Genomic DNA, 15,408 nt, shown 5'->3' on the forward strand with positions numbered 1-15,408 from the left:
TGGAGGGCCTAGGTTTCAAGCATAGGAGGCCCAGTGAATCGGGGGGATGAACCGAATCTGGCCTAACTATCTTTCCCTTGTTGTATCGGGAGACGATAGCAGAGACTCGAACCTTCCGGCTCTATGGCTGGAATTTGTAGGCCAGTTCGGACGCACAGAGATTGGCGAGGACAAACAAGGCCGAGGGGTTGTAGCAAAGTAGAGAGGAAGGCCCGATTTGTCGGTTCAGCGCACAATAGGGCAGACTGGGTTAAACATTCGAACCGAGGCGAAGCCATGCTTGTGATGTAGAAGGCAGTTCCTATACTTGATTTTGGAGGGCCTAGGTTTCAAGCGTAGGAGGCCCAGTGAATCGGGGGGATGAATCGAATCTGTCCTAACTATCTTTCCCTTGTTATATCGGGAGACGATAGCAGATCCTCGAATCGTGGCAAGCCACGATATCCAAGCATTTGACGGAGACTTGAATCTTCCCAGCTCTATGGCTGGAATTTGTAGGCCAGTGCATATTTGGGGTCGCATCTGCTGCAATTCAAGTATTGTCAGTAATGAAGTTTATCCAAGACAAGTAGAGAAGGGATTCTTGCCGTTTATTCCCGATTCTAGGATGAACCAGACACGAGACAACATCAAAGACAGCCTCGCTCTTAATAAGAGCTATGACCAGAGCGATTGCGGTGGACCTAGGCTGAAGGACTGAGGTAGTAAGAAAGAAACTTTGTAAGAAAGGAAAGTAAGAGAGAGCTTCCGTGCGTTTCCGTTTCCGCGGATGCACGTATAGATGTGCATACATGTATGCACTTTGTTTTTATTGGACTGGCTTTGATACGAATCTTACCGTACGGACTTAATTCAACTTGGCTACATGGACGTAATCAAATAACTCCAGGGCTATCCAAGTTTATTACTCTCTACCTGCAATGCTTCATCTGCGGAATGAACTGATTGAAGGGGGTTATTTGTCGATCTGTCTTCCTAAGCTTCCTATGTTTATGAAGTCTTATGCTGTCTACAGGAGACTAGGATCGTTGTGTTCTGCTTCCATGTCTTACTTTGTTTCTGTCTGTCTGGACCGCAATGGGGACCGCGCTCGTTTTTAGTTAGGCCCTCAAATAACTGTACTAACTGTACTATGTTGTCAACCTGTTGCCCTCCTCTAGTAAACTAATTTCATGCCTAGGTGCATATGTAGGGTGAATAAGCAGTCCAGGTATAGAAATAGAGGGCAAAGAAGCTCAAAATGCCTCCAAATATTCAATTAAGACGTTGCACACAGTGCCAGAACAAAGGGCTTCGTGTGTCACGTGGTGTCACCGGACTTGCCATGTGATCCTGAAAGAGTCCTAGTGAGATGTCCAGGCAGCTTGCTCCCTTGCTATTCTTCCCTGTGATATATTTAGATAAATATAATCATAATGCTCTCTACGATTCATCTTTTACGTTCTGAGATGTGCTCCTGTTATTGGACATTAAGAAACGATGAGAGTACGGCGGACATATTCTAGCTTGACTGGTTATCCTGGACCTAAACACCTCAAGTCAATATAACAATTGAAGTATAGAAATCAATTTGAATAAGTTATAAGCCAATAGGACCGAAGTCGCTGGTATGCTCAGTGAGGGGTCGAAAAGTGAAATACCCGAGTGCGGGTATTTCGTCTAATTCCCGCCATTCTCCACCCAAGTCCTGCATCGCCGCGGTATAGCATTCATGGACCGTACAAAGGGAAGAGGGAGAGGATCTCTTGAATATGAGTATCAGCGGACATACAAGGCTTGTATTCCATGTGCGCGACGCAAAGTGAAGTGCGAGGCTGGCGACGATGTGCGATGCCGCAGATGCATCAAGAAGGACATCAATTGCACTTTTACTTCAAAGAAACCCTGGTCAAGAGACGAAAAGGATCCTCTTGGAACACCATCACGGGAAAATACAGGAAGAGATGGGTCTAATAAGTGTGTTTTCCCTTGAGTCTAACAGATCGTGGGATTGACTTATACAGATCACGGAAAACTATCCGAAAACCTGCAGAAGGAAACAAGGAGATTAACGGCAAGCGCTCTAGAAATTGTGCAGGAAATAAATTGCAGCTAATCAAAAACTCACCTAGCAGACTCTCATTCAGATGTACCAGTCAATCAAGATGGTCTTTCCACATCAGTACTAGAAACTGTGGTTTCCAACAACAACGATGCAATGAATATCCTGTTTGAGGCCGCGCTTCAGGAATCAAATGATCCCTCTCAAAACATATCAGCGACAGATAATCCACGATCGGTAGCCCCCAGAGCCGACCAACCCCGATGTCCTCCGCATTTGGAATGCATGTCGATTCGTGAGAATGGGATGGTTCTCTGCCCAGGAGGCTGTGGTTTTGATAAACCTGTATGCTGTACATTCTATCGGATGCTTGCGCTGGTATACTAATCTCAAAATAATCAGATTCTTCCAAAACATGGCACCCCTATCGCCCGTCCTCACAGACTTTTTCGCCTCGCATAAAAACCAATACTATCTAGTAACCCAAGAACCAATGCTCTGCTACACCATACTCATGATTTCCTCTCGGTACCACGCTCTTCCTGGAGTTGGCGGATCTTCCCGCTCATTCTTCATTCATCATCGTCTATGGCAACATTGCCAACACTTGCTTCTTCGGATTACACTCGGACAGGAGAAAATCTCGAAAGCCAAAACACGCACGATAGGAAGCATTGAAGCATTACTACTCATGTCTGAATGGCATCCACGAGCATTACAATTCCCACCAGAGGCAGATGGATGGGATTCAGACTTTCTCTTGACAAACCCGGACATCAGAGATCCACCTTCTTTGAATGAAGATATCCCAGTATCCTCCAGATGGCGGGAAGATGTTGTTGAGCCCACGAAGCGGTTTGAACGTATGTCCTGGATGGTCCTCAACTCCGCGTTAGCTCTCGCACATGAACTCGGTGTGTTTGACTCGAGCGCTCGACTCCCCAAGCAAGATGATCTAGTGGGTCTCGACGCCGAGCGATATCTTGAATACATTGAGGTACGGCGACAGCGACTGCCGAGTCTACTCTTCACGTCCATCAATGCTTTATCTTCACGGATAGGTTGTACCTCGCCAGTGCCATCTGATGTCGGGATCTCCATGCCTGAAACACGAACATCTTTGCAGTCTATCGATAGAGACTGGTTATTGTTCATGAATGCCTGGATTGAACTTATGAAGTTGACCAGTTCGGTCACGGACACTCTCTTCCCTCTCATGAATATTTCAAACTCGGCTGGATCATCGGACACATTCATCCCTGTATTGGAGAGAAAACAGGTCATGTTGGCGAGCTGGCAACAACGATATCTCCATATCTCAGGTATGGCGTTGAAAGGTCAAAATCTATATTCATCACTAACCTTATATAGACTCAAGTTTCCCCTACACTGATACCCTATTCATCGAGTATCAACACCTACGCATCCTCACCAACTCCATCGGAATGCAAAGGATTGTCCAACGAGTCCTCCAAAGCCAAACCCAATCATCGTCACAAAGAGATTCAGTCATCGACTTCTCTTTCGTCGAACGCGCTAGACAGCTAAACATTACAGCAAGAGAATACGGCTTTATCGAAGAAGTAATAGACGGATGCTGCCAAACTCTCGACAAGATCACGCTCTTGGGTGGATCCTTACACTTCTCACCAATGAGGATACTCTTCCGAACAATAAGCGCGTCGATATTCCTTATGAAGGCCCTCGCTTTGGGTGTACGCAATTCAAAACTGCAGGAGGCACTCCAGATCCTTGATCGAGCCATCTCCACACTGCAGGACAGCAGTCAGGATGATATGCATTTGAAATCCCACTACGCAGCTCTTTTGCAAGTCCAAGTCTCGCGTCTGCGAGAAAGTTTGGTATCCTCATACTCTGGAGTCGGAAATGACCTTCCTTCCCCGAATTTATATGGTGACATGTCGGCTATGGACCTGGGGGGACTTGGATGTTACTATGAATGACTGGTTATCTTTGCCTTTGGATCCATCCATGGCGCCTTTTGGGTCTACAGAGGGGGATTTTGGGGTTCGGATGGATGGCGTTGATTTGGATTTGGACTTTTTGTGGCAATTACCTCCATGAAAGTATAGCATCAGATAAATAAAGAATGGATTCCAGTCTTCCAATAGCATATGGCAGTCAACAAATAATATAACAGCAGGCAGCTCACACATGAACGAACTATCCCAAACCCCTCAAGTCAAATACCTAAAGTTAGGATGATTATCACCCGCCTCAGTAACATCAACCCTCTCATTCACACCAACAACCCCATAAACCCGATCCCGTCTCCGATTCTCCAAAGTCAACTTCGCACTCAACCCCATAGCCAAGATAGCAATCAACCCAGTAAAAGCACACGCAAGCCCACACCCAAGCGTATAAAGAGGCGCATCAGAATCGGGAAACACGGAACTACTAATCAAACTAGACGTCTGTCCAAAAATAGCAAGCATAGCCATCCCAGCGCCCTTCTTACTTTCCCCACCTTGGTTATTCAACAACCAAGTAATATTCAGCGCGAGAGCAGGGAAGATCCCACATGTCGCTAGCCAAATACCCGCATACCGCGCCGCAGTCTTTGATTCATCTTGCACGCATGTGAGGAGTAGATACCCGATTGTCGCCATACTTGCAAACAATGTAATTAGGATTCCTCGGTTTCCCCATCTGTCTGAGAGGAAGGCGGCTGCGACGCAGCAGAGGAAGGAGACGAAGTAGGGCGGTGCTGATAGGCCTTGGGCGTTGATGGATGTGTAGCCCATGTGCTGGATGATTGTTGGGAGGAAGTTTGAGAGTCCCGCGAAGGAGTAGTTGCAGCAGAAGTGGATGGACATGTGGATGTAGTTTTTGTAGTCTGATAATCCGCTCCAGACTTGGGACCAGCTGACTTTACTTTTCTTTGTTGTGTCGAACGATTGCATGCGTTCTACTGCTTCTGTTTGTTCTCTTTCGTCGAGGAAGGATGCTGAGCCTGGTGAGTCGGGGAGGAAGAAGAATACTACCACTGAGAAGAGAACCGTTGGTGCTCCCTCTGTTTATAGTTAGCGTTGAGGACAGATGGAACTAGGTGGGGGTATAATCTCACCAATGATAAACAGGTAGCGCCATGGCTCTATAGATCCCCTGATGTGGGTAATTCCATAGGCAAGAGCAGAAGCAAAGCAATTTGCAACTGGGGACATTCCAAGGAGTAGAGATACCCGGAGTCCTAGTTCTTGTCTTTGATAGAACAAAGAGAGGAAGTATGGTGCACCAGCACCAAACGCAGCTTCAAAAATACCTAACAATGACCGAGTTGCGACAAGCTGACCGAAGGTGTTGACTGCACCACTGCACATTGCAGCTGCGCCCCAGCTAAAGCCAGCACGCTCAGCAAATAGAAACAAAAGAATGGACCCAGCGACTTACCAAATACAGAGAATGGCGACGTAGTAATGTGCTGAGAGAATCTTCCAAAGGACCGTAGTCCACTCGAACATGATGTAGCAGATATAGAAGGCATACAAGACCCAAGACCATTGATAATCACTGAGGTTAAGATCTTTGTCGAGTCCGGCAGTCTTGGCATTGCCGATGTTTCCTGGTTATTGATGAGATAGGGGGTTAGATGAGCGAGTTGGGTATGCTTACCGCGATCCAAATATGATAGAATGTATAGAATACATACAATTGGCAAGACGCGACGATCAAACTAGATCATAGTAAGCAAAAAATAAGAAATATGGTAATGAAGCAATGACAGACCTTTCTGCGAATGACAGACTGTCGTTCTTTAGGGATCACCACATGGGGCTGTTGCTTCTCTGTATCATTGGACTCCATATGTTGAGAGCTTGGGCACTGCTCAGCTGGATCCTTTTCCGCCATGTCTGAATTTATTCAATAGGTTGAAGACGTTTAATAGCCGGAGTGATTGCTGCCCCTGAGATCAGTAGAGACAAGGGACAAACCCAGGTTGATATATCTCTCCCTTGCTGGTCAATGCGCGGCAGTCAATGTGCGGCAATTGATGAATATCATCGTATAGCGCGGGTCCAATCAAAGTGCAGATATTGCACTTCAGCATGCCAAGTCTTCCATACCCCGTGGGGAGGACGGCGGATAGAAGAACCTGCATCTGCTGGGTTCCCCGCAAAATGACGGGTGTTCTGAGTAAACGGCCGAGAAGATATGGGGAAGCTATTGACTTTCCCCAGGTTACTTTTTAACCAATCTGAATGCTCCTTTGCTGAGGGGGAAAGGGCTGGGCTGGTCGCCATTCGGGTAGCGGATAGTTGCCAATATCCGTCAAATTTCCGCTCTGACGAAAACAATGACCGCCTCAGGTATTGCATTTAAGCAGCTTAAAACCCGTCAATAGAACTCAATTCAGCCCCCATCTGCACTTCAATCCTCTATCAATCCAAGAAACCAACCTTCACGATGTCTTCCAGCACAGTCCCCTACCCCTTCCACTTTGATTCTCTCGCAGAAACAGCAACCGGGTCCACGGATGGAAAGACGGCAGACTTGACCTTGGCATTGAAAAATGTCCGAGGCAAGATCCCCTCTCTCCAAGCATCCCGCCTGAGAACAATGATGCTGGAAGCCCACAACGACCCAGCTAAGATCATAGCACATGCCTGCAGCTACGACGGCCTTTCCTCCCGTCTCGTCGAAGAAGCAGGATTCCCAATCGTTTTCCTCGCGGGTTATGCCGTCGCCAGTTCCTATGGTCTCCCTGACACGGGATACATCGCCATGGCCGAGATGTGCGATAAGATCCGTGATGCCGTGCGCCAGGTCTCGGTGCCCGTTATGGCGGATGGTGATACCGGTTACGGGAGCCCGATGAATGTCAAGAGGACAGTTGAGAGCTTTGCTAGCGCTGGTGCAGCTGGTGTTATGATTGAGGACCAGCAATGGCCGAAACGTGAGTATTCCGGATATTGGGATCCTTGGCGGAATCGTCCTTTACTAACAATGGGTATTTTAACAGGCTGCGGTCATACAAAGGGGAAGAGCGTCGTCTCTCGCGGTGAAGCATTTGCTCGAATTCAAGCTGCCTGCGATGCCCGCAATGAAGGAAAGGATATTTTCATTCTTGCCCGTACTGACGCTCTGATCCATGGTTGGGAAGAGGCCATGGCGCGTGCACAAGAGTTCAAACGTCTTGGTGTTGATGCTATCTTCGTTGAGGCGCTACCAGATGCGGAGGCGATGAAGCGATGTGCGGAGGAAATCGATATTCCTATTTTCGGTAATATCATTGAAGGTGGAAAGACTGAGAACCTGTCTGCTAAGGACCTTGCTGGGCTTGGGTATAGTGCTGTTGCTTACCCTTGGACATTGGTTGCGGCACATCTTAAGAGTGTGCGGTCTGCTTTGGATGGTCTTAAGCAGAGTATGCTTGTTGGAGCTCCGCCGATGATCTTGACTTATGATCAGGTTTGCGAGGGTGTTGGTTTCAATAAGTATTGGGTATGTTTTGATCCTGGTTTTTCCCTTTAAATATACGCTGACTTTTATTTAGGACCGGGAGGAGAAGTACAAGTTTGACGCTTAATTCAGTATATTTTTAGCTTTGTGCTATGCTATCGGTAGAATTGTGACCTTATGTCTGTTTTTAAGATTGAGAGGATTGATATATTACCTCGCTGCATAGGGGGGTTCACGTCCCTATCTCAGGGATGCAATCTAGAATAGACTTCTATATGTGAGCTGCAATAATATTTATTCCTTCGTGTTAATGTCCCTTGTTCAGGATTTGCAGATGAGATATCACACGGTATTGTCTGAGCCTTATATGTGATGTTAGTCTCTTATCCTTACATACACATATTTTCTATGTCTAGGTCTTCTATTCAAGCTATATTGAGGTTGACTACGGGGACCGATTGTCAAACACTCGTCTTCATATCTCCTCGGCCTTTCTGTGTGTCTAGTCCATTAGATCATTACAGTGATATTTCCCTCTCTTCTTCCTCCTCTGGTCTTAAGGCGTGCTATTATTACTGGATATTCAAAAAAGCGGAAAGAGTACGGTGGGCGGCGTATCCATGAATCCTATGTAGTCTGCAACCGATTGCCCTAGAAAAGATATCAAAAGACGTCGTAGAATCATAATTATAACTTCTATAGTATATCCATTTTGATACGGCCAACTATTCTACATCCAATCCTGAAAGGTTCTATATTAGCGATTAACTCTCATTGACATTGGACCGGACCAGCAGAATAGACCAATAAGCCATCGTTTTTCGACACGCTAATATGGCTGGTATCTCATATCTCGTATCTAGTAGTGGTACAGGTACATAAACACTATGGGGCAGGGACATCAAACCTTAACATGTTGGAAGATCGTCAACATGCTTGACTCTGCCGCCGCTGAAGGCAAAGCAAGGCGTCTTCAGTTCTTAGACTCGCCATCATCGTTCTCGTTCTTCCCAGCATCTTCCTTGGACTCCTCCTTAGGCTCTTCCTCCTTGGACTCATCTTTCTTGTCGTCCTTGTTTTCCTTGGAGTCATCATCCTTGGGTTTCTCCTCCTTTTCTTCCTCCTTGGACTCTTCCTTCTCCTCGGGCTTTTCCTTCTCCTCGGGCTCTTCCTTCTCCTCGGGCTCTTCCTTCTCCTCGGTGTCCGTCTTTTCCTCCTTCTGCGGCGCCGCCTCGGAGGGTTCCTCGGCAGGCTTCTCTGCAGCAGCCTCCTCTACCTCGCCGCCTTCCTTCGCGTGTTCCTCCTTATGTTCGTCCCCGTGAGCGTCGTGGTGTCCCTCCGAACCGGAAGGCCAGAGGTAAAAGACCATTGGAACGGTCACAGCAGCAGAGACCGCGAGCCTACAATGAGACACATTAGAAGATCGAGTCAGCTGGTCGGAAGCAAGACTATAAACTCACCAAGGCAAGTCACTGGTTGTATGCCCTGGGTGATAGCTGCTGCTAGTAGAATTGAATCGGCGACCGAGGATCTGGGCAGACTGGCGGACAACAGGAGCGGCACGGAAGGACTGAGCTGCAGTCGCAGCGCGGAAGACTGAACGGCGTGCAAAGACCATTGTATAGAAGCAACTCAGGTACGAATAGAGTAGAAGGGATAGAGAATATGGAAAGTGTGATAGGTAGTGAATTGTTTAGGTAGTAGTCCACGGGTAGAGATGAGTATTAAGTCAAGTTAGCACTACAACGAATCCCGACTCCCGTCAACCTGGAGGTGTCGTAAGACCGCATCCTGGTTGTTTCCGAGGGTCTGTGCGTCGTGATGTAATGGGCGTGGCTGGGCGATGTACTGGGTACTTGGAAGAACACACTGGCTTTGGTGGGATTAAGCAGTAAAAGGTACTTGTAGAAGAGCTTGAGGGTACAACTTTCAATACTTTCAAATTTTGGCACATGTGTATCAATAGAACTGCAATCATGATGTTTCTTAGGTTCGATATTGGGTGGATCCAACGGTCTATCCGATTATCAGATCAAATAATTGGAGAACATTCAAATTCAATGTTAACTTCATTGGTAGAATGATGACGTAGATATTATAATTGAATATAACATTGAACCTTCTCTAAACAGTTATTTTGTGTAAAACGACACTTTGAGAAGTTGTCGAGTAGTTGTAATTTAATGCCTCAGGCCACAACTAATTGACACCTTAGGCGGGAGCACCCCACGTTGCGGCGTTTATCAAAAGCTACCACCGCAAGCTCTCCCCGTTTGCCTTCATATCCACTGCCTCACTCGTCACATTAGCTGGGCTTTCCCTCGACCGCATTTACCGATAACAGTCACAATCTCAGCAATATGGCGGACCGCCAGGTTACCCAGCAGACAATTTACAGTCTGCTAGCGAAGCTTGACGACCCCGATGCCGACTTGAGATACATGTCCTTGAACGATCTATATGGGATCCTGACCAACCCAAACTCTTCCTTCCTCTCTCATGACCGTAGCACATCAACAAAACTCGCTGAAGGTCTGCTCAAGGCCCTGGATGATCAACATGGCGACGTGCAGAACCAGGCGCTCAAGTGGTTCGTACTGAGCGCTATTCCCCTCTGCCCTTGCAAATATCTAACTTTGAACCAGTCTCGGTCCTCTCGCTGTCCGCTTGCCATTTGAATCCCTTACACCTCTCCTCGAGCAGTTGGCTAGTCTGACTGCCTCCCAGACGATAGACACATCCGTCCCCAACACTGCTCTTCGCGTCATCGTTGATACCCTCCCTCGTCCCCAACCGGGCCAGCCTGCATCTCAAAATGCGATTACGGCATACTCCGCAGTTTCGAAGGTCTTGGTCCCCCGTTTGACCGGGCCGACACCCTCGAGCACAGGGCGACGGGGCTCAATGGTGAAGAGCATGATGGAGAAGGATCCATCACGGGGCTTCAGCAGTGATGCCATCGATGTGCTCATCAAGGTCGTGACGTGCTTTGGTCCTCTTCTCCAAGAGTCCGAGCTTGCTGCACTCCAAGTATCCGTTATGGCCATCATCCAAAACGACACGGCTGGAACTGTCGTCACCAAGCGCGCCCTGGCAGCCATCTCGGTGCTTGTGCTCCACTTCTCCGACAGTCAGCTCAACGGCTTTGTGTCCGATCTGACCAAAACACTGTCCTCGAATATTTCCATGGTGCAGCGTCGGCATTTGATCGCTGCAATTGGCGTCATTGCAAGAACTGCACCTGCGAAGTTTGGCCCACACCTGGATACCCTTGCTCCTTTTGTCTTCTCGGCAGTCGGAGAGGATAACATTACCCGGTCAAACTGAGTTTACTGGCCTACAACTGATAGATGTCTGACCGACACTGCGACACTGTAGCCGAGACCCTTACACGTGATGATGAGGGCTGCTGCACGAGCTCGATATGCCGCACCTGATCCGAATTAGCTACATTTGGTCACGTCATGATCATACTGATGGCACCCAGGCTTTGATTTGCTGAATCAAGAAAAATTGTACTGGGCTCTTAGGCCAACCCTCCGATGCCCAAGGCGCCCATGGACTTCACGATACCCACGTTCATATTGAATACAAGCGTCGACATCTACTTCCACTATATGTAAATGTGGGGAGCTCTTGCCAGGAGATTTGCTCTTGCCTGTGTTTCTTAAGTAAACAAATGCCTCGAAGCTTCGCTCTTTCCTTCTCTGTCCCTTCCTCTTGTAGAATTTAGCTCCATTACCTTTTCCCCGTCCTGCTTGTCTCTTCTCTCTTCTCCTCCCACCTTGAACCACCTCGTGTTATCTCAAACATTACTACATCTTGCATACCCAGTTGGTATAACATAACCCTATATACCATTCTCAAGATGCGTATTCATCCCATCTTGGTCACCACTTTGGCGACCTGTGTATTTTCTAGACTGCATATCGCCGGTCCTGTGCATACCGTAGCGATTGAGCAATCTCAACCAGAACCTGAGTCTCATTTGGACACCCGGGATGCCCCCAACAATTTGGACTACCGCTGTGGTCCCAAGATCGGCAAATGTCCCGTCGGTACATGCTGCTCTGGTGCAGGTATGCGTCAAAATTCTGTTAGCTCGAGCAGCTTACTGATGGCCATCTGCGATAGGTTTCTGCGGCACGTCCAAGGCGCACTGCCGCTCTCCAGACTGCAAGATTGACTACGGTAAATGTGACGCTCATCGATCGCCAAATGGGCCCCCAACCAAGGAAGTCCCCCGTCCTCACATCGGGCAAGTTCCGTACGGCCCTCGCGAGATTCGTTCGTGCGCTATCCCCGGAACTGTGGCATTGACCTTCGACGATGGCCCGACACGTTACACTGGCGATCTGCTCGATTTGCTTGACAAATACGATGCGAAGGCGACATTCTTCATCACTGGCATCAATAATGGAAAGGGTGCTATTGACGATATCACCCTGCCGTGGGCTTCATTGATCGAACGCATGCACTCGAGTGGCCACCAGATTGCCAGTCATACGTGGTCGCACGAGGACCTCAGCAAGATCACTCCTTCCCAGCGCAGCGAACAAATTGAAAAAAATGAAGCTGCACTACGCAATATCCTCGGGTACTTCCCCACTTACATGCGTCCGCCCTATTCCAGCTGCAGCCCTGACACAGAGTGTGGAAATGAGTTGGGCGAGCGTGGGTACCACATCATTTTGTATGACATTGACACGGATGACTACAAGAACGATAGTCCAGATCTGATTCAGCGGTCCAAGGATATCTTTGATCACCAGCTTTTGTACAGCGACCCACGAACCAAGTCTTGGCTTGTCATTGCCCATGACGCTCATGAGCAGACTGTCCACAACCTCACAGAGCACATGCTCAAGGGTATCAAGCGGCAGGGCTATCGCGCCATTACTGTCGGTGACTGTCTCCGTGATCCCAGGCCACTCTGGTACCGCAAGGATGACCGGATGCCCACTCACAAGAAGAACCCAAAGAAGCCTTCTTCGGCAGATCCCAACAAGCCGATCTCTTGGGACGGCTCTTGTGGTTCCAATTATACTTGCCTTGGGTCTACCTATGGCTTTTGCTGTGGTAGTAATAACTCTTGCGGCAATACCACCAGTCATTGTGGAAGTGGCTGCCAAAAGGATGCCGGATATTGTGCCGTCGAGGCTCCTTACAATGGGGATGCCTGGGACCCGAATGTTCAAAACAAGGGTCAAAAGTCGGAAGCTGATTCTGATCTCCGAACTATTGGCACCGCGGCGGCAACATCGTTGTTCCTTGCTTTGATTGTTGCGATGTGGATGTGATGAATCATCTTAATCTTTGGACTGGATTGCCATGATTGTTCGGCTGAGTTTTGCATGGTCGAGATTTTAATTATACTTACATGCTGTGGCTTTATTGTGGCCAATCCATTCGTTTGAACTTGTCGGCACGGCGTGGTTAGTTGGCTCATGGAATAGGAACTTTGGAATTATCAACAGGTAGCAGAATTGCAATGCAATACAAAAGTTCGTCTTCTCGATTGATGATCGTAGGCTCCTATACAATACTTTGATACTGTAAGTTCTACTCTCAACACAAATGTATCTTTTCGATATTGAGACCAGCTCGGAAGATCTCAACACAAATTGTCACAGCTCACACCTGGGAAGGATATTATGAAATGATCCAACCTTTCTTCCACTTCCTATAAATGCATGAGTATACATAGACATGCAACCATGGAAGATATGCAGATACCAATACCAATAGAAACAAACAAAAAACAAAGCGGCATGCCGAGAACATTCTCTCGAGGGGTATAATGATAGCAGAATAATAGCAGCAACAGTAAACACAAAATGAAGATGTCAATCAAGAAGAAAGCAGATAACTTCCCCTATTTCCGCACCATCTTAAGCAACGGCGCAATCCTCGCCCTCTTGCTCAATCCCACGCGGTAAGGCACCCCACTCCGCGCCGAGATGGGACTATGCTTATCCGGGCCCTTGCCTGCGTTCTGTGGTGTATTGACAGACGCAGCATCGGGCTTCGAAGGAGTCTGAGGCTGGGGCATATCAATTGTAGTTTCAGGGAGAGAGTCAGGACCAGGAAGTGGATGGGGGTTCTGGTCGTTTTGAATAGCAGTTGTATCGTTGTTGTCGGTGTTAGCTTCCAGCATAGATTTGGGACTATTATCGACAACGACGGCCAATTTCGCCGCAGGGGTCTGAGCTCCGGACGCCGGCTTGTTCGGTTCGGGTGTATCTGCGGACTCTGATGGTGTTTCCGCTTGCTCGGTTGTCTGCTTTCGCTTGCGTCCGCGTTTCTTGGGTGCTGGTTTTTCGGCGTTTTGCGCATTTGGGGTCTTCTCTTCAAGTGTGGGGATCGGTGCTTGGGGAGCAATCGGAGGATTTGTGTCTAGAACATCGGAGTCTAAATCCTGTCTTGGGGGCTCTGGGGTTTCTGTCTGCGGAGTGGCGTTCCCTGTTGAGGGTTCCACGCTGAGAGGTTTCGTGTCTACCCATATCACGTCGTCATCGGCGTCAAGCTTGGGGCCGGGTGTCGTCTTGTTTTTCTTGGTTTTCTTCTTTTTCGACTCCTTGGGTCCTGATTTTGCAGGCTTGGGGCCTGCTTCTAAATTTTCTTTGTCAGTCTCGTCGGAGACTCCGCTCGAGGCCGGGGTATTATTTTCCGTAGTCCATTCGCTATCGGAGGGGTCAATCGCACCATTTGCACCAGGGTGTTTGAACTCGTGGTCCCGAGAGTTGGCTAGCTCATCATCTTCGTCGATATCTGGCAAGGGTTGCTTCTTCGGCCGCCCGCGCTTCTTCTTTGCACTGGGCATCTCGGCATCTGGCACAGTTGGTGGGGCAGCTGGCAGAGCGAGCTCGTCATGCGTGCTTGACTGTGATTGTTGCGGGGAAATGAGACTGGTTCCAGCGGTTGTGATATTTGCTTCGCTGAATCGCATGGATGCAACGGAAGAGAGAGGTTCGGTGTCATGGGGGGAACAGGGACCCGTCTGCTGAGATTTGGGCTGTGAGGCTTCCTGGGGTGGGTTTGAGTGTGTGTTCTCCTGTTCTATGAAGGGCTCGGTAACTTCTTGAGGGACGATTTTCGGAGGCGAAGCCATTAAGTTAGTGGCGCCAGGGGGAGTCAGATCATAGATACCCTGTCTGCTGGGCAGCAAAGTCTGGTTCGCATCGACGTAGGGGTCAATGAATGCTGGATTATGAGCGAAGCTGCCACTCTCCGGTTGATCCATCTGATACGAGTGGTAACTTGGCATGGTAGGAAACGGTGCAGATTGAAACGTTTCTGTCGAGTATGGCGCGGCCGTAGAGGGAGGCAGTAGGTTTGCGCTTGAAGGATCGTCGTCCAGAAGTCTTCTCTGCGCGATTCCAATTTCCATCATCATGGCGCCTATAGTATCTTTGGTATCAGCATATAGATCACATATTTATTTATTTTCTGCTTCATGCTCTGCTATCACATCGTACCAACCGACCCACTTCCACCCTCACTGGCTGAGGGGATCCATTTGTCCTCCCGCCGCTGCTGCGACGACGATAGCATTGAATAGCCTCTTTCTTGCGATTGGAGGAACTCATCGAAATTGACGTTCAATTGTGGGAACATGCTTTCATCAGGAGCGGAGCCGTGCTCGTACACTGCATTGTGGGTCGTCTGATTGGCGGGGGCATGTTGATATTCCTGCTGCAATGCGGGCTCGGAGGGGTGGAGAGGATTGACAGAGGTAGGGACTTCATCCCCCTCGAAGGGTTCGTCCTCGTCAGAGTCCTGAATAACACGATCCAAGCTCATCGGGGTTTAGTGGTCAGGATTGTCGGAACCCGTGTCTTTGACCATTGGGATAAGAAAGTCGTCCAACGCGTCCGAGACACGACAACACGTGATGATAAGGATACATGATAAACTCCCCAAGGTCTTATTTAACTTCATCT

General features: G+C 48.5%; 7 protein-coding genes across 7 annotated transcripts; 4 read left to right on the forward strand and 3 right to left on the reverse strand.

Annotated features, from left to right (window-relative positions):
• Nucleotides 1–2,456: 2,456 nt before the first annotated feature.
• On the forward strand, nt 2,457–4,005 carry N7519_005249 (fungal specific transcription factor domain-containing protein; the record flags this gene model as incomplete). The annotated part of the gene is made up of 2 exons (XM_057292025.1): nt 2,457–3,363; nt 3,413–4,005. 2 exons carry the CDS (start codon nt 2,457–2,459, stop codon nt 4,003–4,005), a joined length of 1,500 nt encoding a protein of 499 aa, XP_057146836.1.
• Nucleotides 4,006–4,239: 234 nt separating this feature from the next.
• N7519_005250 (putative MFS transporter) lies at nt 4,240–5,914 on the reverse strand (the record flags this gene model as incomplete). The annotated part of the gene is made up of 5 exons (XM_057292026.1): nt 4,240–5,078; nt 5,133–5,401; nt 5,456–5,627; nt 5,678–5,738; nt 5,792–5,914. The coding sequence occupies 5 exons, from the start codon at nt 5,912–5,914 to the stop codon at nt 4,240–4,242; spliced, it is 1,464 nt and encodes a 487-aa protein (XP_057146837.1).
• A 555-nt stretch (nt 5,915–6,469) lies between these two features.
• On the forward strand, nt 6,470–7,592 carry N7519_005251 (isocitrate lyase/PEP mutase family protein; the record flags this gene model as incomplete). Its single annotated transcript, XM_057292027.1, has 3 exons — nt 6,470–6,959; nt 7,026–7,507; nt 7,560–7,592. 3 exons carry the CDS (start codon nt 6,470–6,472, stop codon nt 7,590–7,592), a joined length of 1,005 nt encoding a protein of 334 aa, XP_057146838.1.
• An 846-nt stretch (nt 7,593–8,438) lies between these two features.
• Nucleotides 8,439–9,083, reverse strand: N7519_005252 (uncharacterized protein; the record flags this gene model as incomplete). The annotated part of the gene is made up of 2 exons (XM_057292028.1): nt 8,439–8,865; nt 8,926–9,083. 2 exons carry the CDS (start codon nt 9,081–9,083, stop codon nt 8,439–8,441), a joined length of 585 nt encoding a protein of 194 aa, XP_057146839.1.
• A 742-nt stretch (nt 9,084–9,825) lies between these two features.
• N7519_005253 (uncharacterized protein) lies at nt 9,826–10,792 on the forward strand (the record flags this gene model as incomplete). The annotated part of the gene is made up of 2 exons (XM_057292029.1): nt 9,826–10,055; nt 10,111–10,792. The coding sequence occupies 2 exons, from the start codon at nt 9,826–9,828 to the stop codon at nt 10,790–10,792; spliced, it is 912 nt and encodes a 303-aa protein (XP_057146840.1).
• A 541-nt stretch (nt 10,793–11,333) lies between these two features.
• On the forward strand, nt 11,334–12,765 carry N7519_005254 (chitin deacetylase CDA6; the record flags this gene model as incomplete). The annotated part of the gene is made up of 2 exons (XM_057292030.1): nt 11,334–11,544; nt 11,600–12,765. The coding sequence occupies 2 exons, from the start codon at nt 11,334–11,336 to the stop codon at nt 12,763–12,765; spliced, it is 1,377 nt and encodes a 458-aa protein (XP_057146841.1).
• A 575-nt stretch (nt 12,766–13,340) lies between these two features.
• N7519_005255 (uncharacterized protein) lies at nt 13,341–15,268 on the reverse strand (the record flags this gene model as incomplete). The annotated part of the gene is made up of 2 exons (XM_057292031.1): nt 13,341–14,866; nt 14,944–15,268. The coding sequence occupies 2 exons, from the start codon at nt 15,266–15,268 to the stop codon at nt 13,341–13,343; spliced, it is 1,851 nt and encodes a 616-aa protein (XP_057146842.1).
• Between the last annotated feature and the right edge of the window lie 140 nt (nt 15,269–15,408).

Source organism: Penicillium mononematosum (genome assembly GCF_028829835.1).
Source record: "Penicillium mononematosum strain IBT 11891 chromosome Unknown utg000003l:1.0-8172316.0:1.0-8177699.0, whole genome shotgun sequence".
NCBI lineage: Eukaryota > Fungi > Ascomycota > Eurotiomycetes > Eurotiales > Aspergillaceae > Penicillium > Penicillium mononematosum.